General features: G+C 43.2%; 1 protein-coding gene across 2 annotated transcripts in view; it reads left to right on the plus strand.

The window, feature by feature from the left end:
* Ccdc170 (coiled-coil domain containing 170) overlaps positions 1 to 22,443 on the plus strand; it is an 84,346-nt gene that overhangs the window by 17,391 nt on the left and 44,512 nt on the right. The window contains exons 2-5 of one of the 2 annotated variants that reach the window (XM_015996806.3): positions 10,039 to 10,167; positions 11,846 to 12,102; positions 16,872 to 17,016; positions 22,099 to 22,284. In XM_015996806.3, coding sequence (XP_015852292.1) covers positions 10,039 to 10,167; positions 11,846 to 12,102; positions 16,872 to 17,016; positions 22,099 to 22,284 — 717 coding nt within the window. The remainder of the gene's footprint in view (positions 1 to 10,038; positions 10,168 to 11,845; positions 12,103 to 16,871; positions 17,017 to 22,098; positions 22,285 to 22,443) is intronic. The other variant, XM_076552826.1, reaches the window with a different exon arrangement.

Here is a 22,443-nt window from a genome sequence, read left to right on the forward strand (position 1 = left end):
ATATAGATAAAATAAAAACAAAATCTTAAAGACATAGATGGTCTGATACTGTTAGCTTTGTTCTCTAATTCACTTTATTTAAAGATGTATGCTTTTGAAATCTCCTTATGTTGGTCACATAGATTATATTGGTTCTTTTTTTTTCCTGAAAAAAATTTTTTTGAGATTATAATATAATTACTGCATTTCTCCTTCTCATATACCTCTCTACATTCTCTTTCAAATCCCTGGCCTGCTTTTCACTAATTGTTATTGCATGTACACATATATATTCATAAAGATAACCTGTTCAGTCTGTATAATGTTACTTGTGTGTATGTTTTCACAGCTGACCGTATGGCACTGGACAAACAATTGATGTGCTCTTCCCTGGGGTAGACCACCTCCCCTGCGCCCAGCTTTCCTCAGTTGCCTAAAGTTCTCTGTGTTTGGTTGAGGCTTCATGGGCTCTTCCCCAAGCTGTTTGGTGTGTTCGCTGGTCTCCTCCTTGTTCAGCTCACCTTTGAGCAGTCATGTTAGTGAGACTTTACAGATGGAGCTTCTGATGTCACTGGGAGGCACAATCTCACAGCGAAGTCCCTGATGCTCTGGTTCTTCACACTCTTTCTGCCCACTCTTCTGTAATGTACCCCGAGCTTCAGGTGCAGGACTATTTTGTAGATAGAGCCATTGGGACTGGACTCTACACATCTGCATTTTGATTGGTTGGGGTTTTCTGTCATGGTCTCTATCTGTTGCCAAGAGAAGCTTCCTTGACGAGGTGAAGACAACTCTTAACTGTGGGTATAAGGGACAAATGTTTATAGATTGTTGTCAGGGTTAGTTCGGTTCTTTTAACTGCTTTCTAGAGTCTCATCTTATGGATAGACAAAAGTTTGCTATTTCCTGTTGTAACAAATATTACAGTGATAAGCCTTGTGTAGAACTGGAAGGACTGTGGGGCAGAGAGTATACACAAAAGTGACCGCCACATTTTATACACCCATTCACAGAGTACACATTGAACTCATTTTTATGTAGATCTATAGTTTTTCTTCTCTCTCTCCATCCCTCCCCTCTTCCTCCCTCCTTTGCTCACCTCCCCCCATCTCCCTACTATTGGCTTTTAAAAAAATCTGCCAATATAATTTTCTTTTGTGACCTTCCTTTCCTCAGTTTTAAGGATAGCCCCTACTTATAGGGTCATTGTGAATGGGGACAGCTCCTGGATCATGGATATTGGTGGTGTACTGTTATCTAACACTCCAGGAGTCATTTTTAAAGGAAATACCAAAAGGGATTGGCACTTATGTATTTGATGGTGGAATTTTCTGTCCAGTCAGCCAGCTCCCAAATAATCACACAGAGACTTACTACTAATTATAAATGTGCAGCTGATAGCTTAGGCTTGTTACTAACTGGCTCTTACAACTTAAATTAATCCATGTTCCTTTTCTATGTGGCTCATGCCTTTCTTCAGCAAGGCATGTCCATCTTACTTGTCCCCGAGTCTCTTGGTGACTGTGTCCTTCTTCATCACAGTGCTCTCTTCCTGTCCATAAGTCCCACCTAACCTCTTCTTGACTAGCTATTGGCCATTTAGCTCTGTATTAAATCAATGAGAGCAACACGTCTTCACAGTGTACAAGAAGATTATTCCACAATAAACTATGGCTCCTGCTCACCACATAATGTCTTTAGCAGAGCAATAATATGAAGGTTGTTCAAGAATAGTGTTTTCTTTTCAGTGGGTATATTGAATTAGAAGGGGTTATGTGAATAATAAATGAGTCCAAAGGAAGATAATATGAAATGACATGTTCAGCTTTGTTTGAAGTCCTTGGATTCATGCAGAAATATCTTCTGAAGTTTGCCTATGTCTGCTAAGTTGTAGGTACTTGGGCTGCTTTCTTAGGTCCTCCACCCATCACTTTGCCCCATTAGGCATGAATGAGCCTCAGAGACCAAGTGCAGGCAGAGGAGAAAAGCAGAAGGCTCAGAAGAGTCCTGACAGATCATCAATATTTGACTAGAACAACCATGTCCAACCTCCAGCCAATGGTCTACGTGTCTCAGTATAGGTCTAAGTGTGGTCCAGCACACTTTAGGTTAATGTCATATTGCAACATCAAAAAGACAGACATCTGTGGACTGGAGGAGTGATCAGGTAGAAAAATTTGTTTTTTAAGATGATCAATGTGCTGTGAATTAAGGAAGAAACTAGTTGATGAGGAGAAGATGGAGAGCAGAAAAGAATATCTTAGAAGGGGTTATTCACTAGGCAGCACTGGAAACGTGTGTGTGTGTGTGTGTGTGTGTGTGTGTGTGTGTGTGAGAGAGAGAGAGAGAGAGAGAGAGAGAGAGAGAGAGAGAGAGAGAAGGAGGAAGAAGAAGAAGAGAAAATGTGTGTGTGTGTGTGAGAGAGAGAGAGAGAGAGAGAAGGAGGAGAAGGAAGAAGAAGAAGAAGAAGAAGAAGAAGAAGAAGAAGAAGAAGAAGAAGAAGAAGAAGAAGAAGAAGAGAAAATGTGAGAGAGGGAGAGAGAGAGCAAGGGAGGGAGAGTGAGAGAGCCTGTGGTAATTCAGTTGAACATTATGGTGTGGTGTAATGCTGGAGCAAAGGGAAGAATAGCTGTGGGGCCCGGAGATGAGAATGGAGTGAACTTGAGAGCTTTTGGGTGTCCCATACTGGCAGTGACTTTCCTCTTCTCCTTTTTTCTTTCTATTTTTGTCCATGGGATGATAAGATAGCCAGGCACTGTAGTAGCAAGACTGGCCCAGACACTGCCCACAGGTCAGATAATTGGGCACATTGTGTACTAAATTATGAGTGAGCTCATCTTTGCTTTATGGCACCGAACTTCGAAACTATCCTTTATTCTGAAAAAAACTATGAGCCTCCGGAAAGCAATTTCATTCATTATCATAATAGTATCAGCGGCAGAATCAAATCATATGTAGTTGGCTCTCTAAAATTAATGTAAAATTGCTTCATGCTAGCTGGGTGGTACCTAATGGCTTCAATTGTCCTCATGGGAGGACAAATGGATGGGGCCTTAATTTTGCCACTGTGGGTAGAATGGAAAAAAAAAAAAAGATTGTGTTTAATACTTACAGGTAAAGTTGAGGGATTTAAAAAAAAAAAGAGGGCTGCAGGAGGGCTTGATTAAAAGAAACCTCCTGAAATATCAGTTCTCACCCGTGTTCCAATCTGTCCTGTCAGTCACCTCTTTGTCACTGTGGTCTTCACAGAGAGACTGCACAGGAGGGCTGGTGCATTTTAGCTCTGCTTGACCCTTTAAAAACTGCTTAATGGGGATGGAGGACGCCATGAAAATGAGGTCCCCCAAATCAACCTGATCAGAGCCCATATGAGCTCAGAGAGACCGAGGCAGCATGCACAGGGCCTGCTCCGGTCTCTGCCAGGTGCTTTGGGTATATATTGTGGCTTCCAGTTTCGTGTTCGTGTGGGGCTCCTGAGTATGTGAGTGAGTGGGGCTTTGATTCTTGTGCCCTCTCTTGGGCTCTTTTCCTTCTGTCTGTCTTGTCCAACTCCAATGGGTGAGTTTTTGTTCTATCTTACTATATTTTATTTTGTTATCTTTTTTACCATCCCTTAGAAGCCTATTTGTTTTCTAGTGAGGCAGAAAGGGAGTGAATCCCCGTGGGAGGGGAGGTGGGGCGTGGAGAAGCGGGAGGAGTAGAGGGAAGAGAACTGTAGTCAGGATATATTATGTGAGAATATATTCTCAATAAAGGGGGGAAAAGCAACAGAGGACATGCATTCTGATGATGCAGGTAATACATAGTCTTTGTGATGGACCTGGAAAATATGGGAAGAGGAAAAGAATCACAGCATTTCTGGCCAGCATTTTAAAACTTATATTTAACTATACAAATGATATAAAACTAAGCCACTGCACTCTTACCCTATGTTCAACACTGGTGTCCCTCCTGGAGGTCATTATTACTACCAGGCATGTGTGTTTTGTTCACTTTGATTTGTCATAGATGTACAAATAGGAAATATATAGTAGTATTTTCCATTTTCCTTTCAGTTTATGAACACAAGCATCAGGTTGTGGCTCTATACTTTTTTGGTATTGTTCAGTGATGTCTCTTGGAGACAATATAATGCTCTGATGTGCAGATCTGTCTCCTGTTCCCCATTTTGTAGGGTTCTACAGTTCAGGAAGACCTTTGTTTAATAACTGTCATGTGAACAGGAGTTTACAATGCTTTAATAACTTCCCCCCTTTGTTGTTACTATAAATCATGTAATAATAATAATTATCTGTATGCTGTCTCTGTGCACATGTGTGAATAGTTTTCAAGGAGAAATAGCTGGAGAGCTGAGCTGTTGGGTCAGCTTGTTTGCTTGATTTGGTAGTGCAAGAGATTGCCATCAATCTTACCAAAAGCAATCTACAGATTCAATGCAATCCCCATCAAAATCCCAACATAATTCTTCACAGACTTGGAAAAAAAAATACTCAACTTGATATGGAAAAACAAAAGACCCAGGATAGCTAAAAGAATCCTATACGATAAAGCAACTCTTAGAGGCATCACCATCCCTGACCTCAAACTCTACTATAGAGCTATAGTAATAAAAACAGCTTGGTACTGGTATAAAAACCGACATACGGACCAATGGAATCGAATTGAAGACCCTGACATTAATCCATGCACATATGAACACCTGGTTTTTGACAAAGGAGCCAAAACTATACAATGGAAAAAAGAAAGTATCTTCAACAAATGGTGCTGGCATAACTGGATGTCAATATGTAAAAGATTACAAATAGATCCATATCTGTCACCATGTACAAAACTCAAGTCCAAGTAGATCAAAGACCTAAACATAAATCCAGTTACACTATACTTAAATGAAAAGAAAATAGGAAGCACTCTTGAACGCATTGGCACTGGAGACCATTTCCTAAATAAAACACCAACAGCACAGACCCTGAGCACAACAATTAATAAATGGGACCTCTCGAAACTGAGAAGCTTTTGCAGGGCAAAAGACACAGTCAATAAGAAAAAAAGACAGCCAACAGAATTGGAAAAGATCTTCACCAACCCCACATCTGACAGAGGATTGATCTCCACAATATATAAAGAACTCAAGAAACTAGACATCAAAGTACTGAACAGTCCAATTAAAAAATGGGCTAAAGAGCTAAACAGAGAATTCACAAAACAAGAACTACAAATGGCTGAAAGACATTTAAAGAAATGCTCAACATCCTTAATCATCAGAGAAATGCAAATCAAAATGACTCTGAGATACCACCTTACACCTGTTAGAATGGCTACGATCAAAAACACCAATGACAACCAATGTTGGAGAGGATGTGGAGCAAAGGGAACACTCCTCCACTGTTGGTGGGAATGTAAACTTGTACAACCACTGTGGAAATCAGTATGGCGGTTTCTCAGAAAATTAGGAATCGAACTACCTCAAGACCCAGCCATCCCACTCTTGGGCATATACCCAAGGAATGCTGATTCATACCATAAAGATACATGCTCAGCTATGTTCATAGCAGCACTATTTGTAATAGCCAGAACCTGGAAACAACCTAGATGCCCATCAATGGAAGAATGGATGAAAAAAATGTGGTACATATACACAATGGAGTACTCCTCAGCAGAGAAAAACAATGAAAGCATGAAATTTGCAGGCAAATGGATGGAACTAGAAAAAATCATCCTGAGTGAGGCAATCCAAACCCAGAAAGACAGTCATGGTATGTACTCACTCATAGGTGGATTCTAGATATAAAATAAAGAACAATCAGACCACAACTCATAGAACCATAGAGGCTATATATATAGCATGGAGGTCCCTAGGACGACTGTGGCTTATAATAAATTTCAGTTTTACTCAATTATTGAAAAAAAAAACAGCCAAATGAATGGAAACACATGAACTATGAACCAAAGGCTGAGGGGCCCCCAGCTGGATCAGGCCCTCTGAATAGGTGAGACAGTTGTTTGGCTTGATCAGTTTGGGAGGCAACTAGGCAGTGGGACCAAGTCCTGTGCTCATTGCATGAGTTGGCTGTTTGAAACCTGGAGCTTATGCAGGGACACTTGGCTCAGTCTGGGAGGAAGGGACTGGACCTGCCTGGACTGAGTCTACCAGGTTGATTGCAGTTCTCGGGGGAGGACTTGTCCTGGAGGAGGTGGGAATGGGGGGTAGGCTGGGGGTAAGGGGAGGGGGTGGGAGGGGGGAGAATAGGGGAACCCACGGCTGATATGTAGAACTGAATGGTATTGTAAAATTATATATAAAGCCATCAAGGCTTTATACATGCTTGGCAAGTTCTCTGACATGGACTGCTTTGCACCCATACCCATGTTTTTAACTGAAATACATCCGTGTCCACCCATGAACATTTGAAGATGTTAATACTTTTGGTACAGAGCTCCTTTAGATCAGGACCTGCTAGGATGAAGGGCTATTTCTGAACTGTTTCATATGGCTCTTAATATTATATTCAGTGGGCACATTGCATTTATTAGAAGGAGATATAAAACAATGCGATAATTACAGCACTTCTTAAATGAGATAATTACATCACTTCCTCAGTGAAATGTGCTTTGTTGTTGAAAGAGATCACAGGCATTGGAGAACTTATTCTCCTAATAAAATTTTTATTAAGTGGTGGGCTGTGTACACTAAGGTTGAAACCTCTCCCGAGCACACTTCAGTCTCTCATGGCCTCATGTAGGAAGTGTAGCTGTGGTGTTGAGAGTCAGCAGGCCCTTCTGAGTCCTGAATGAGGCCGGTAGGATGGGGACCCTGCACCAAGAGCTTCCGTTCAACCTGTTCGGCTCTCTCCCCAGGAGTATTTAGCCACCTTGGTTGTGTTGTGACTGTAAACACTGGCTGTCGCTCCGTGTCCAGGAGCTACAGGTCCTGCTTGGCACCTTGTGGATTGCCTGGCACACACAGGTCATGGCAGCGTTTGTTTTCCAGTTCAGGACTGCTTGATGACTTCTGTGTACATGAGTATATCAAGCCCTGGTGGCTGGCGGTGGAGTAGTCTCTGGTGGTCATTTTTGGTTTTACTCACGTGTCCTCTGAGGCTGCTGGAATATTTCATGAGATTCTCCTTGCTGTGACCTCTTTCACATTGCTTTAAAAAAAAAAAGTGAGTGGTTTTCTTGCATGTCTTTCACAAAGACCACAGGGCCTGGAGAATTCACAGAGGTGGGTAGAGACATACGTCTGTTTTACTTCCTTTTCTCATTGCTGCAGCAAGATACTTGGCCAATGCAACTTAAGGAAGAGTCGCTTATTCTGGCTTAGAGTTTGAGGGTCCAGTCCATCGTGGCCAGGATGGGTTAGTGGCAAATGCATGGGGTGGCTGGTCATATCGCACCCACCTTCAGGAAGCCCAGAGTGGTGCTTTCTCATTTTTATTGTCTGGGTCCCCAGGCTCATGGGATGGTACCACTTCCCATCACATGCCAGCTCCCATCTGTGTTGCCTACAGTCATTTCACTGTCGTGTTCTGTGCAGACCAAACAGAGCAAGTGGTTTTCAGCTTAGCTTGTCAGCCGACCCAGTCTAGAGACTCCCTCACAGGTACTCCCGGGGGTTTATGTCTCTGGTTATTCTAACTTCTGTGAAGGGGCTGGAGAGATGGCTCAGCATACGTCAAGGGGGCTTACTACTGTCTGTATGTAGCTCTAGTTCCAGGGGATCTTATACCTTCTTCTGTACACACACACACACACACACACACACACACACACACACACACACACACGCACGCACGCACCCTGTCGAGGTAACATCGTTAACCACCGCAATGTCCAAACTAAGGAATCATCCTTACCAGATGTATATACTTAAGCATGACGAGCAGAAAGAGGACCAGAGGTGGCAGATGGGGACCCGCCCTGCCAAATCTGCTGCTCAGCTGTGTTCACTTGGCTCCTGTTTTTCTTGTTTAAACATTCAAGTGGGTGGCCAAGCTGCACAAACTGGGGAAGTTTGGCTTGTCTTGCAAAATTGGAATGAGGGGCTGGAGAGATGGCTCGGTGGTTAAGAGCACTTGTTGCTCTTCCAGAGGACTTGGGTTTGAATCCCAGCATCCACATGTCAGCTCCCAACCATCTGTAACTCCAGTTGTAGGGAGCCCAACACCCTCTTCTGGCCTCTTTGGGCATCAGGCACACACACGTGGTGCGCAGGTATACATGCAGCCAAACACCCAGACACATAATCTAAAACAAACAAACAAACAAACAGAAAGAAAAAGAAAAACTGTGATGGTTTGGACAGGCAGGGACCCTTACTTTTACATCAGCAGCTGTCTGTGGGAGCCCAGAACTGCTACCTTCCAGAAGGGCCTAGACTTCCTGTGACTCTCCACCACCCCATCTCTCACCTCATGCATTCACTTAAGTTGCTTTCATGATCTGAGAGTGATTGTGATACTGAGAAAAATGGCAAAACGAACCATTAGGAAGAAGGCGACCTTTTACATGTAAGCCGCATAATTCCTCGGCAAAGAAGTGAGATCGGAAAGCAGCGGCCCATCATCTTCGTATGTGGAAGGACAGTGAAGCTTACTCCGCAGGATGTAGCAGTTAAAAAGAAGCTCTTTTCACAATTCTTTGTTCTCTCTCTCTCTCTCTCTCTCTCTCTCTCTCTCTCTCTCTCTCTCTCTCTCTCTCTCTCTGGTTTTTGTTTTTTTTTTTTTTTTTTTGAGGCAAAGTTTCTCTGTGTAACAGAGCCTGTCCTGGAACTTGCTCTGTAGAGCAGGCTGGCCTCAAACTCACAGAGATCTGCCTGCCTCTGCCTCCCGAGTGCTGGGATTAAAGACGTGCACCACCACTGCCTGGCTGCTGTGTCTTTTTGTTCTGGGCTGATGTGAGACACTGAGTGAAGTAGAAGGAAACTTGAAAACATTATTTTAATTTACTTTTTTTGTGCGTGTGCGTGTGGATGATGTGTGTTCATTTACAGTCAGTGCCCATGGCATGGTTCTCTTGTGGAGGTCAGAGGAAAACCTCGGATGGTGGTCCTTACCGTCCACCTTGTTTGAGACAGGGTCTCTTTGTAGTTGAGTGCTGTGTATTCCAGACTGGCTGGCTGGCCTGTGAGCTACTGGGATTCCTCCGTCTCTGCCCCGCAGCTCCCTATAGAACTGCTAGGACAGACAGATGGACACCTGGCTTTGATATGGGTCCTCGGGATTTGAACTCAGGTCCTCACATTTGCACGGCCAGTGCTTTATCCACTGAGCCATCTTCTTAGCTAGGAAAAAACTCTAAGCTAGCCACCTCCAATTCTTGCTTGCTTGGTTTCTTTTTCTTGTTCTGCCACCCCCTCCTCCTCCTCTTCCTCCAACCTCCTTATTCTATTGTTTTGTTTTTGCTTTTTAAGATAGGGTCTCATGTAGCCCAGGCTGGCCTTGAAGTTGACAAGTGGTCAATGTTAATCTTAAAGCCCTGGTCCTATTGTCTCCAACTCCCAAGTGCTACCATGCCTGGCTATCTTCCCTCCCTCCCTCCCTCCCTCCCTCCCTCCCTCCCTCCCTCCCTCCCTCCCTCCCTCCCTCCTTCCCTCCCTCCCTCCTCCCTCCTTCCTTTCATTGGAGATCCAACCCAAAGCCTCACACATTGGCTCTGCTACTTAGCACCCACATTATTTTTCTCATAGAACAGTCTAAGACTTATTTTTCTTGTAAGATACAGGGTTTTGCTATGTTGTAGAGGTTGGCCTCACACTCTTGATCCTCCTACCTCAGCTTCTTGAGTGCTAGGATTATAGGTGTGGGCCATGGCACCCAGCTCTAAAGATCAATTCTTAAATGCCTTATCTCTCTACCATGATCTCAGGGGTGTGTGCATCGTTATTTCTTGGGCTGCTTCTTGTTTGAACTTTGAGAAAAAGACACAGTACCTTCTTGGTAGCATTTTCTATGCATTTGAAATACAAAGGAAATTTCCATCTGAGATACCTTTGTGCAGTCTCAGATGACAGACTCTTTAACACTCCTTTTAATGCTTTGTTTTTTGTGGAAACTCTACCAGGAAACTGCCAATCATCCCACGGAATTCCCAGTCACCCGGGAACAGCTGAATCACTACCGGGATGCGGCTGAAAATGCTCAAAGTGAACTTGCAGCAACTTTGGTCAAATTCGAATGCGCTCAGTCTGAGGTGAGATGCTGTACACATTCACCACTCAGAAGTGAATTTTTAAAGCCTTTTATAGGGTGAAATGGGTTGCTGAGGGTTAGAAATAAGATAGTAAGCAAGGGATTTTGACCTATTGACAAAGTTTAGACTTACTTTCTTGTGTGCTTAGCACCTCTAACTCCATGCTGGCTTTTAGATTTTAGTGAAGTCTGTATAACCTGGGGACACCTGAGGACTTTGGGTTAAAGTTGCATGGGCCTTGAGGAACTTGAAGCCTCCTTCAGAATGTCTTCCTTTAATATGGATTGCTTGTATTCCAGAGCTCTTAGAAGGATTTCTGAATTCTCGTCATGTGGGAGTTCTGATTGGGCAAATTCCAAGATTGACTAGTGTAGCGGAGTTTTGGAGCCTCTCTGGAATCATTCTGCTCCAGAGCAGTGGCTGTGAGGGGTCTAGACTGGCCTGTGAGGTAACGAGCAGTGTGACTGAGGGTGCCAGGGACCAAATGAGAGATGAACTTGTAACATGTGTGTGACTCTGCATGCATGCACATTCTCAGTTCTGAAGAACCACATGTGTGTGAAGATGGTTCCGCAGAAGAGACCAGACGTTCTCGGTCAGTAGAATGAAAACACCCTCCAGCATTTTGATGCTTCAGAACCCACAGAAGTCCAAAAGTTCCCTTTGCATAATTTCCCTTTGTTGCCAGATTTCCCCCAAGAATCTGAATGTTATTTTTCTTTACCACCTACAATTATGGTCAAGAAGGCAAATGGGAGAAATACAGTGATATCCTGAACATCTGGATTTACTTGAGAGACAGTTGTGGCTTGGAGGTTCCCTGAATCATTGTAAATCAGTGCTAAATGCAGCAATACTGATAGAGTAAATGGGTTCCCACTGTGAAATATTTTATTGCTTTTTGTAATATCCACCACAAATATTTCTCGAGTAGCATGAAATCAACTTAAGATGTTGCTCAATTTTATTTTTGTCTGTGTGCTGGGTATTGAATTCAAGGTCTCTTGTAGCTAAAGTTTTCCTGCCTTGCCCACAGTCAGGACAAATCTTTGTCACCCGCCAGTCCCACAGCCGCTCAGACCCAACCAAGTAAACACAGAGACTTATATTGCTTACAAACTGTATGGCCGTGGCAGGCTTCTTGTTAACTGTTCTTATAGCTTAAATTAATCCATTTCCATAAATCTATACCTTGCCACGTGGCTGGTGGCTTACCAGCATCTTTACATGCTGCTGGTCATGGCGGCGGCTGCAGTGTCTCTCTCCTCAGCCTTCTGCTTCCCAGAATTCTCCTCTCTCCTTGTCCCACCTACTTCCTGCCTGGTCACTGGCCAACCAGTGTTTTATTTATTGACCAATCAGAGCAATTTGACATATAGACCGTCCCACAGCAGTCTCTCACGCACTATATAATTATTCTTCCACCAGGCTATCACACTAGCCTTCAACTGATTTTCGAAAAAGATAGACTATGACTATTAGTCAGGAATTTATTCAGCCATAATTTCTAATTTGGTAATGCAGACCCAAATTCAAGAAAGAGAAAGTGAAATTGGACTAGGTTATGAATAAAAAGGTGAAAATTTAAATTACAATTTTGGTTCTTTTGGTAGGCACTTCCAATGGCACATTGTTAAATCTCCCCCTCTCCTCCCCCGCCCCGGTCTCTTTACATTAGCTTCGAGAGCTCCGCTCCAAGATGCTTTCTAAAGAAGTTTGCTGTCAAGAGCTGAAGGCTGAAATGGAGAGCTACAAAGAAAACAGTGCCCGAAAATCATCTCTCCTCGTCTCTTTGAGGGGCAGAGTGCAGGACCTCCAAGAGGAACTGGCAGCTCTTTCTGCTTCTAAAATCCGAACAGAGGTCTCTGCTCACACCACGATGAAGGAGAATCAGGAACTAATGAAGAAAGTCCTAGAATTGGACGAAAAATTACAGTAAGAAAGTTGGAAATGTTTCCCCATTTGCTAGTGGCCATACTAGCTTTAGATCTCAGCCCATGTCTCGAGCGAACTTTGAAAGTTATACATTATTTTCCCTTGAAACTCAAACTGAAAAAAAAAAATTACAGACTTCAAATATCTTTGTAGTCTTGGAAACTTTGCTCGAGTTCAAACGTCATCAAGTATTTCAACAAACACAGCATTGTCTTAGGCATGCTTAGAACCTGTTGGTGAGACCTGCAAAAACTTATGGCATATATTAGATGTGAGAGTTTTCTTAAGTACAAGCTTAACTTTGGAGTGACAGGGAATCCCACAGGAGTATATTTAGAGGTTTGCTAAAAAAAATGCAAGGAAGCCAGACATCCCTAAATAGGTCTTATTGGCATTTTATACAGAGAACTCATGAAACTCAGGGTTGTTTTTTTTTGTTGTTTTTTTTTTTTACTTCATTCAATCAAGAGGTCACTATTAAAACAAAATTGGGAACTTCTGGCTTCCAAAATATATTTAAAAATTCTATGATGGCTTTATTTTATTTTATATTTTAAGACAAGAGTCTCTCCATGTAATTCTGTCTATCCTGGAATTATAGACCAGGCTAGCCTCAAACTCACAGAGATCTGCCTCTCGACCTCTCAAGTGTTGGGATTATATTAATATGTTTTGAGACATGGTGTTGCTATGTAGCATTGAACTTAAGATGGCTCTGCCTCTGCCTCCTGAGTGCTAGGATTACAGTCATGCCGTGCCATGACCAGCTTTAAATATCACTATTAATGAAGTAGTTGATACTATTTTTATGTATTCCATCTTAAAAAAATGAACCAGTGCCCCCAGCCCCTGTCCTTTTCCCCCTATAAACAAACTTTTTTTGTTTGTTTGTTTGTTTGCTTGACTTTAAACCAGTCTCTCTCTGTGTAGCCCAGGCTGGTGTTGAATTCATAATCCTCCTTCCTTTTCCTCTTGAGAACTTGGATTACAGGAGTTCTTACGTCTTTTTATGAAGCGGTATCTCCAGTTTATCTCTTTTCTCTGCTCCACTGAAATTCCTTGGTAATGATCACCAGTAATGGCACAGGGCTGCTGGCCTCTGCAGCATCAGTTATGGCTGATCTGTGAACCAATTTTCTCCCTCGGCTTCCAGAACATTACACACAACTGGTTTATCTCTTCCTTTTCTTTTTTTCTGTTTTTCTTCTTCCGCTTGACTTCCAAATATTGGGGTGCCTTTCTCCTTATTTCCATGTTATTTAATCTCCTGCCTTTTAAGTATGAGCTAGATTCGGGTGATACTACAGCAACTCTGTATCCAGCTTGAAACGCCTCTCACAAGACACACAAACCTGGGCATCTTCATGTGGACGCCCAGTAGACATTTCAACTTTATGCATCTGAAACTGGGATCCTGAGGTTCCCCCCATATCCTTCTGTACTTATTTGATTTGGTGATAATTTCATTCTTCTAGCCACCAGGTAAAACATCCCTGGTTCTCTTTTTCTTTAATATTCTTCTCTGTTTAGCAAATGCATTCACAACATCTTAAAAAGAAAACTAAATATGAACTATTTTGCATTTGTTACCCCAATCACACTATCATCTCTCACCTGGACTTATTGTAGCAAGAATATACTACTTGAAGACCCTACTCCTGGTACCAGTTTATTCTTTGAGTAATTTAGGGTATTGTTATAGTGTAAAAGAACATGTGGCTTAGCCAACAGAAATTTACTGCTCATAGTTCTGGAGGCTGGGAAGTTCAAGATTGAAGTGCTGACTGATTTATTTCCTGGTAAGGGCTCACTTCCTGTTTGAAGACAAATTTCTTTTTTTTTTTCTCCCCCATGGCAGAGAGAGAAAGAGAGATAGTCTCTTTCTTGTTTTCTTCCAAAAATATAATAATCTTATTCATAGGGATTCACATTCATGACCTAATAATTACCTCTTGGAAGCCTCAAGTATACATACTCTCTCAATGGAGGATTCAATGAGCAATTCAGCGTATGGGGACACAGAAATAACCAGTTCAAACGTGTTTTTCTTCTGTCAATGTGCAACCCCAGCCAGAATGATCCAGAATTTAAGCACACATTAGATCATGTCAGTCCTCAGCTAGGACTCCTCCAGTGACTTCTCTTCTTACTTAGGGTAAAGACCTTGTGTTTTTACAACCAAAAAGGCTCAGACTAACCTGCTCATGTCACTCTCCTCTCCCTTATCCCTTCTGTTCCAGACCACTGGCTTCTTTGCTGTTCCTTGAACTGACAGACGCGATCCTTCCTCAGGCCCTTCGCAACTGCTCATCCCGTTGTCGCCAAGGTCCTTCCGAAGATAGCGTGGTTATGTCTGATCTAGCCGCTCACTCGGAAGGACCTGGGCATCGAGTCCTTCCAAGAGTGCTATGTCTACAAACTTTTTACTCCCTTTTCTGTTTGATCGTTTCCCTCCAGTCTTTATATGACAATTACATGGATTAATATTCTGATAAGCTTCATGGAGCAAGGATTGTTATCTATCTTGCTCACTTCTGTGTGGGAGCCGACAGAGACTCCCTAGTAAGGCCTTACTCAAAGTCAGAAAGTCTGAGCTTGCTTTACCCAGCGGGGCTGCATAATGGGATCATTTGGCCAAGGGTGTGGTTACCGGGTGTTTGGAAGGGTCTACACTTGTTGGTACTTTGTACCTCCACCTTGAAAGGGGGAGGTCTTTTGCCCCTCCCCGTGGTGATATTTAAAAGGCCCATCATGAATAAAGTCTGGGTGACTGGGTATGGACCCAGGGCCCTCCCGACCCAGGGCCCTCCCAAAGCTATCCTGTGTCTCTGTCTTTTCTCTCCGTCTATGTCTATATTTCTGTATAATACTTCTTCACACCTCTCTCCTCGCACCAAGAACCCTTCGACAGGTCAAAGCTGGACCCCGACACTTCTGCATCTTTTGCACCCCTGATAGGATCCAGTGCATAGTTATGTTCATTAATTATCTCCTACATACATGTGTAATGCAAATGCCATATACTTATTGTAAAAACACCCTTTCAATACAGAAAATCTCAAGAAGAAATTAAAATTACTCAAAACCTTTGTTTATAGAAAATCTTATCAGCATTTTTGAATAGACTTTCCGATGATTTTGCTGAATTGCACTATGTAAGATAGTACTTTTTCTGACTACTACATTGTTGATGTTTTAAAAAGTCATTTGGTTTATCATCTTAATGGCATTTTATATTCCACTTCTAAAATAGCTTAATTGGGAGCTGGAGAGATAGCTCAGTAGATAAGAACACTTCCAACTCTTTCAGGGGAGCAGGTTTGGTTCCCAGCACCCACATGGCAGCTCACAATTGTCCATTTATAACTCCAGTTCCAGAGGATCCAGTGCCCTCTTCTGGTCTTAATGGGTACTAGGTAGAAATGTGATGCACATACATATAACTAGCTAAACACTCATGCCCATAAAATATAAATTAAAAAAAAAATCTTTAAAAGCTTAACTTACTTAAAACTAGTTCCTTGGCTCTTTCCTTTAAATACTTAGATTCGTTTCATTAAAAAGTTTACTATAAAACAATCTGAACAGGACATCTGCAGACACTCGTATTTTTACAGTTATGTGGATATTTCCTTAGGGTAGATTCTTGGGACTTTATTCGGTCAGTAAAGAAGCAGATAGCTATGGACATAATTTAGGGACCTTTGCAATAGAGCTGTGATGTTGAAATCTTGTGGTTAATGTGTAGGGTCACCTAGGCAGATCTATCAGAGCCATGGCAGGCATTGTGCTTTTTTTGTGAGTGCGGAAACTACAGATAGATCAACACTAGTCACTTATTAATGCACTTTCCTAAATGGAAATATGATATGCTTTTGAGTATGTGCAATTACATGCTTTGTTAATCTTTGAATAGAGTCAAAAATTTTGCAGTAAACACTTAACGTGGGAAAAAGAAAGCAATAATCATGATTATTGTCTAGAATACTGAAAAATGGTACTAAATTACTGAGATGATTCTAATTTGCCTTAAAAGTATGCCTGTTTTTTGATGATATCTCTCTGAACATTGAAAGCATTGGAAATGCACTGTGCTTTTTCAATAGACCTATTGGAGACCAAATACCTGACATTTCATTGACTTGTCAATTTCCATACATTGCCAATATGCTAAAGATTCTCTGTGTACCTGCTCATATTACTCGTTCCTGGTGCTTGAATATTTTCCTCTCCACAGGTGGAGTATCCCCTGCTTCAGATATTATCTTTGTATGTATGTATGTATGTATGTATATGTGTCCACCAGTTATACTTGGCTATGAACCTTATAGTGACATAATATCTAAAAAGAAAATGAAACTTGGCCTTGTAGCATCCATAAAGTGCCATTCTCCTCTTCGAGGGCACAGTAGAGGCCTCAGGGCTTGTGGATTGTGACCACACCCATGGTGGAGGGTCTGTGTATGAACTAAGTGCTTGCCTTTATGTCTGCAGATCAGTTGAAAACAGGGGGCAAAGACTCTTCCCCTCCTGGTATTAGATCTAGGTGCCATGGAGATTTTTATCTTCTGTAGACTGTAGGTGTGCTGAAGTTGCTTCAGCATTTCTCATTTCCTGCCAGAACTTAGCTGTCAATCATTTGTACTGGGTCATTACGACGTATTGAAAGTGGTAGTTATTCCCTATGGAGCGCTTTAGTTCCGACTTGGTTTGATGAATGTTATCTGCTATAGTGCTAACCCTTGATCTATTTGTTATTTCACTGATAGAAACTGTTCAAAGGAAAGTGAGGAGGCTAAGAAACAAGGCTCAGAGAATCTCCGGAGACATGAGGAATTGCGGACTCAGCTCCGCGACTGCTTGAGCCTAGACAAGAAGCACGAGGAAGAGTCTGATGAAGATTTCATTTTAAAGGTATTTGCACGCAGGTTTAAGGCACACTATACACCCAGGGTCACACTGACATGGGACAGGAAAGGACAGTGTGGTGGATGGGTCTAGAGTTGGCAGAAGACTGGACAGTAGCCCAAAGGGAGCATTAATTAATGGTGTAGACCAGGATAGACCACATCACCTCTATGAGCTTCCATTCTCGGTTCTTCACTAGCATTTTTTTTTTGAGATTAATTAGTGTCTAAAAGGGATTAATTATGTTGTCTAAAATGCATTTAGGTATTCAAATGCAATTAATTATCGAAATGATATGTTTGTGCATGAACTTTTTTCTTTTCGTTACAAACACACACCAACAAAATCAGACATATAAAACATTAATGTTTTAATTTTCATTGGTTTTTTAAAATGAATACATGTGGCATTAGACTTCACTATGCATCTTCAAATAAAATGTTTTTGTGGATTCTCCTCCTCCCTCTTGTTTTTCCCCCATGTTCCCATCCCATCTTGTATCCTTCAAAGACGGGGGAACAGGACCAGAGGACCCATGTGACACCAAGTGGAAAGACGTAGGCTACAGCTTGTACTTTCGTTACTGTCCCAGCTGCAGCCCTCTGTGTAGTGTGCTTAATAAAATATTTCCTGTAGTCTGAATTTCTCGGGTCCCCGCCCAGCCCCCCACGGTCCAGACAAATCTCTCTCACCCATGGTCCACAGTCTCTTATCTACGGTCCCACAGCTGGTCAGTCCCAATTAAATGCATAGAGGCTTATATTATTTTCAAACTGTATGGCCTATGTCTAAGAATTCTTGCTGGCTGTCTCTTCTAACTTAACCCATTTCTATTGATCTATAAGTTGCCACGTGGCCATGGCTTACCTAAGGTCTGCTGGCATTCCTCGGGCGGCAGGCTGGTGTCTCTCTCCTTCCTTTCTCTCTCCTTGGATTTCCCACCTGCCTCTAAGCTGCCTTGCCATAGGCCAAAGCAGCTTGTTTATTAACCAGTCATAGCAACACATATTCACAGATTACAGAAAGACATCCCACAGCAATTGCCCCCAACTCTGCCCCCCCCCCAAGGTGTCATTTTAGGCATATGTAGTGAGTAAAAAGCTAGACTTCATTCTAAAGTATTATTAACTTTTACATCAGAACTAATAAAATCTTATCCTTTGGCAGATTGCTATTAAAGGTGGAAACTGCTAATTCTGATGTAATGCTTGGCTTGGTACATAATGATTCATACAGGTGTCTGCTCATTCATAAACATCTTGTGTCCTTATATCCTGACAGATTCAGCCATTCCTAAAAGTCTCCTCCCAGCTGTCTACTAGTCAGCCCTACGGCGTCCCCTGCAAGCTGATTCATTTTGATTTAGCAACAGTCCACTGCATAGAGCGAGGGCTAGAGTGCCAGGGACCCTCATGTGTAGCTGGGGTTATCTCCTGGTCCTGCCTGGCCCACCGTCAGGACAAATCTCTCTCACCTGCCAGTCCTGCAGCCAAGTAAACACACACAGATGCTTATATTATTTAAACTGTTTGACCTAATGGCTCAGGCGTCTTGCTATCTAGTTCTTATATCTTAAATTAACCCATTTGTATTAATCTATACCTTACCATATGGCTCATGGCTTACCGGTACTTTACATCCTGTTCCTCATGGCAACGGCTGTCAGTGTCTCCTTGCCTCAGCCTTCTACTTCCCAGCATTCTCCTCCTCCTTGTCCCACCTACACTATCCTTCCTGCCTGACTACCGGACAATCAGCATTTTATTTATCAATCAATCATAGCAACATATATTTACAGCATACAGGACATCCCATAGCACTCGTGGGTGGTGAATGTTCCTACTCCTCCTAGTGAATATAGGACTAGGTGCTGGCTTGCATGAGTCCACTTTTTGGTGTGGTTTGGGGGACTTGTATGTTTCTTAAGCCAAGTGGTGGGCAGAGCAAAAGGGAACTTAAAATTTCTTTGGGAATCCCTTCCCTGTACTAGTGACAACCTAAGCGTATTTCAGTAGGATCTCTGTTAATCATGCCCCTTTATTTTCTGTATTCCCAATGCTTTGCCACTTGGCCCTTACCTACCAGGAGAGCCCATCCCCCCACACTCAGCCAGCTGGTGCCAATGGTAGGCGATTCCCTTGGATGGCCACTTTCACATGCAAACAAAACAGAGACCACTCCTCAGCCGCCTGCTGGATCTTACACCCTTGGTCACAGTCCTGTTGCGCTGCTCACCTCAGAACTAGATATCAGATGGCTCTGAGCAACCCCGGCCCCACCTCAAGTCCTGCAAGTATTCATTCCAGCCAGTTCTCAGCCTGGATCACTCTAGTTTCTCCCCACAGAAGCCATAAGGAAGCCGCTTGTCTGTATTTCCTTGTTCCTCTTCCTTCTCAGTGGCCCCAGGGATTCTCCAAGTACTGACCCTTGCAACAAAGACATGTATAATGAGTAATCTCTCCTTTTCCCAAACATTTTATTTTTGTGGTGTGTGTGTGTGTGTGTGTGTGTGTGTGTGTGTGTGTGTGTGTGTGTGTGTATGTGTGTATACACATGTGAGTACAGGTGTTCCTGGAGGCCATAGGTGTTGGATCCCTTAGAGATGGAGCCACAGGTGGTTGTGAACTGCCTGACATGCGTGCTAGGAACTGATTTGGGTCTGCAAGAGCAGTACACACTCGTAACCACTGTGCCACCTGTCCTGCCCTGAGTGGTCTCTTCAATCACAATTTCCTTGTAGGCCTTACCAAGCCTGAAATCGAGGGGACCTGTGTTTTAAAAACAGAGTACTCCAGCTGGAGCAGGTACTCTTTTTTTTTTTTTTTTTTTTTTTTCTTTTTTGGTTTTTTGAGACAGGGTTTCTCTGTGTAGCTTTGGTGCTTATCCTGGATCCTCGCTCTGTAGCCCAGGCTGGCCTCAAACTCACAGAGATCCACCTTCCTCTGCCTCCCGAGTGCTGGGATTAAAGGCGTTCACCACCACCGCCCGGCACAGGTACTCCTTTTTAAAGATCTCACTGTCAGACAGGAAATCTTGTACCTACTAAGCATCCCCATGAGAAGCAGAAGAAAATCCACACTATCACAGTCATTCCTTTCCTTTCACATGCCTGTGTAAACACATGGTAAAAAAGGGCGGGGGAGCATTCTTTAAAAAAAGATCTTAGTTTTGATTATGTGTATGTGTGTGTACGTCCATGTGGGGGTATGGGTATATGCTCTTGGAGATCAGAATAAGGCATCAGATGCAAGGAAGCTCCTAGTCCTACATTAACTTGGAGGAGTAGAAACATTCATCACCCATGAGGGTCCCTGGCACTTCAGTCACTCTGTATACTGGACTGTTGCTAAATCAAAATGAATCAGCTTGCAGAGGACGCTGTAGGGCTGACTAGTGGACAGCTGGGAGGAGACTTTTAAGAATGGCTGTATGAGTATCTGTCAGGAAGCAACTGGAGTTGTAGGTAGTTGTGAACTGCTTGATTTGGGTTCTGGGAACTGAACATGGGTCCTCTGGAAGATCAGTATATATTTTTAACTATTAGTTCATTTTTCCAATATCTCCCACATTTAGACATGGTCTTACTATGTCACCCTGGTTGGCCTGGAGCTCTCTGTGTAAACAAGATGGGCCTTGAACTCGAAGAGATCTACCTACCTCTGCCTCCTGTGTTCTGGGAGTTAAGATGTGTCACTACGCCTAGCCAGGAAGCAGTCTTCATAATTGATTTGATGTTCATGCATCCATTTTACCAATGTTTAATGAATGTATATTACATGTTGGGCACTGTTCTGGGGATGTGGCAGTGAATGCCACAAGGTTAATTCTACACCCTTGGGGAAACACCCAGCTTTCATTGTTATGGGGTGGGAGATGGTGCCACGGTGAATAACTGTGATGCCATCCTATCTGGTGAAGGGTTCTGTGAAGAAAATCACCTTGTGATGCAGGGTTAGGGAATGAAGGATGCCAGCGGTTTGGGAAGCTGGCTTAGGCAGACTGGGGCACTACCCCAGAGGTGGGGACTTAGATGGATGCTGAAAAGTGAGCATGGGAATGCGAGGAAGTGTGCAAGAGGGATGGACAGCATTGAGTTGTGACATGGTCCCAAGTGCAGGGGCTGAGAGATGGGCCACTTCCATGGGTGGTCCACACACAAAAGCTGACCATGCTATCTGGGCTCTCAAGTCCTGTTACGGGCACTGTTAATGGCCCTGGAGAGTGAGCTTATCTACGTGGCTAGTGTATTGGTGAAATTATTAAGGCCACTCCACATAGTTAAAAGGGAGGTTTATTTTGTGGGGTAACTTACAAGTGAAGGGATAGGTAACAGCGTCTGGGAAAGGTGTGGTACAGTCCGGCAGTGATCTCTGGAGAACTCTGCTCGGTTTAGCTCCAGCGTCCAGGGTCCAGGAACCAAGAGAGCCTGTGCATCTCAGCCCTGCCTTGTAGGTGTGACCATTACCAAAGCTTCAATGGGGGTTGGAACTTCCAGGTCAAAGCTGGAATGGCTACGCACTACACTAGTGAGTCTTACAAATGCTTCCAGTGCACATTTTTCAACACACAGCATGGAAAGCAAAAAGCCCTGTGGACACTAACCCCCAAGACAACCATTTTTAGCACGCTCCATAGGATGCTTACCATTATTTGGAAAGATATTCGTAAACACAACTGCTCTGTTTTCTCTGCGGCGCCCCCATGCCAGCACCTGGCACACAGTAGGTGCAAGTGGATGTGGGCTGAGGGCAGCTCTCTTGGTCAGTGACCTTTGCTGTCTTCTTAGCCTATTGTCTCGCCTCCAGCATACTTCATCCGGCACTCGCCAAAGCTTACTCACCTCCCACCGTCCTTGCCTTGTGGCCTCCTTTGAATGATTTTAATTTGATCACTGGGTCTGCAAATAGTGGCGTGTAGAGCCTGCCTTTGAAAATGTGACTGTTTGGATCTGTCTTTTTTATTGTTCTGTAAGATCACAACCTCATTAGGCTATAGATTGTGAATTGCTTGGAGAAAGTGGATGGAATTGTCTGTTTTTGTTTTTTTTGTGTTTCTTTTTAGCACAGCTGTAATTTTTTTTCTCTTCAGCTTAGAGAGCTGTGCAAGGAAAACACATTCCTGAAAGGACAAATCAGTACTCTTGAAGAGACTATAAATGTCCATGAGATGGAGGCAAAAGCTAACAGAGAAACGATCATGAGGCTGGCGGCGGAAGTCAGCAGGGAGCAGAAAAGAGCTGCCTCCTGGGCGCTGGAGAAAGACAAGCTGAATCAGGTACAGTGGGCTGAAGGTGCCTCTGTGCCGAGCTCACAGAGCAGAAATGCTGGAGCAGATGTCCTGAAATTATGGGCTACTGTTTCAAAGGGCTGCTCTCAGCAGGAGGGGCGGCCCATTGTGGGGCTAAGTGATCCAAGTAGCACATTTGATGTTTGA

This window comes from Peromyscus maniculatus, chromosome 16 (assembly GCF_049852395.1).
Source record: "Peromyscus maniculatus bairdii isolate BWxNUB_F1_BW_parent chromosome 16, HU_Pman_BW_mat_3.1, whole genome shotgun sequence".
NCBI lineage: Eukaryota > Metazoa > Chordata > Mammalia > Rodentia > Cricetidae > Peromyscus > Peromyscus maniculatus.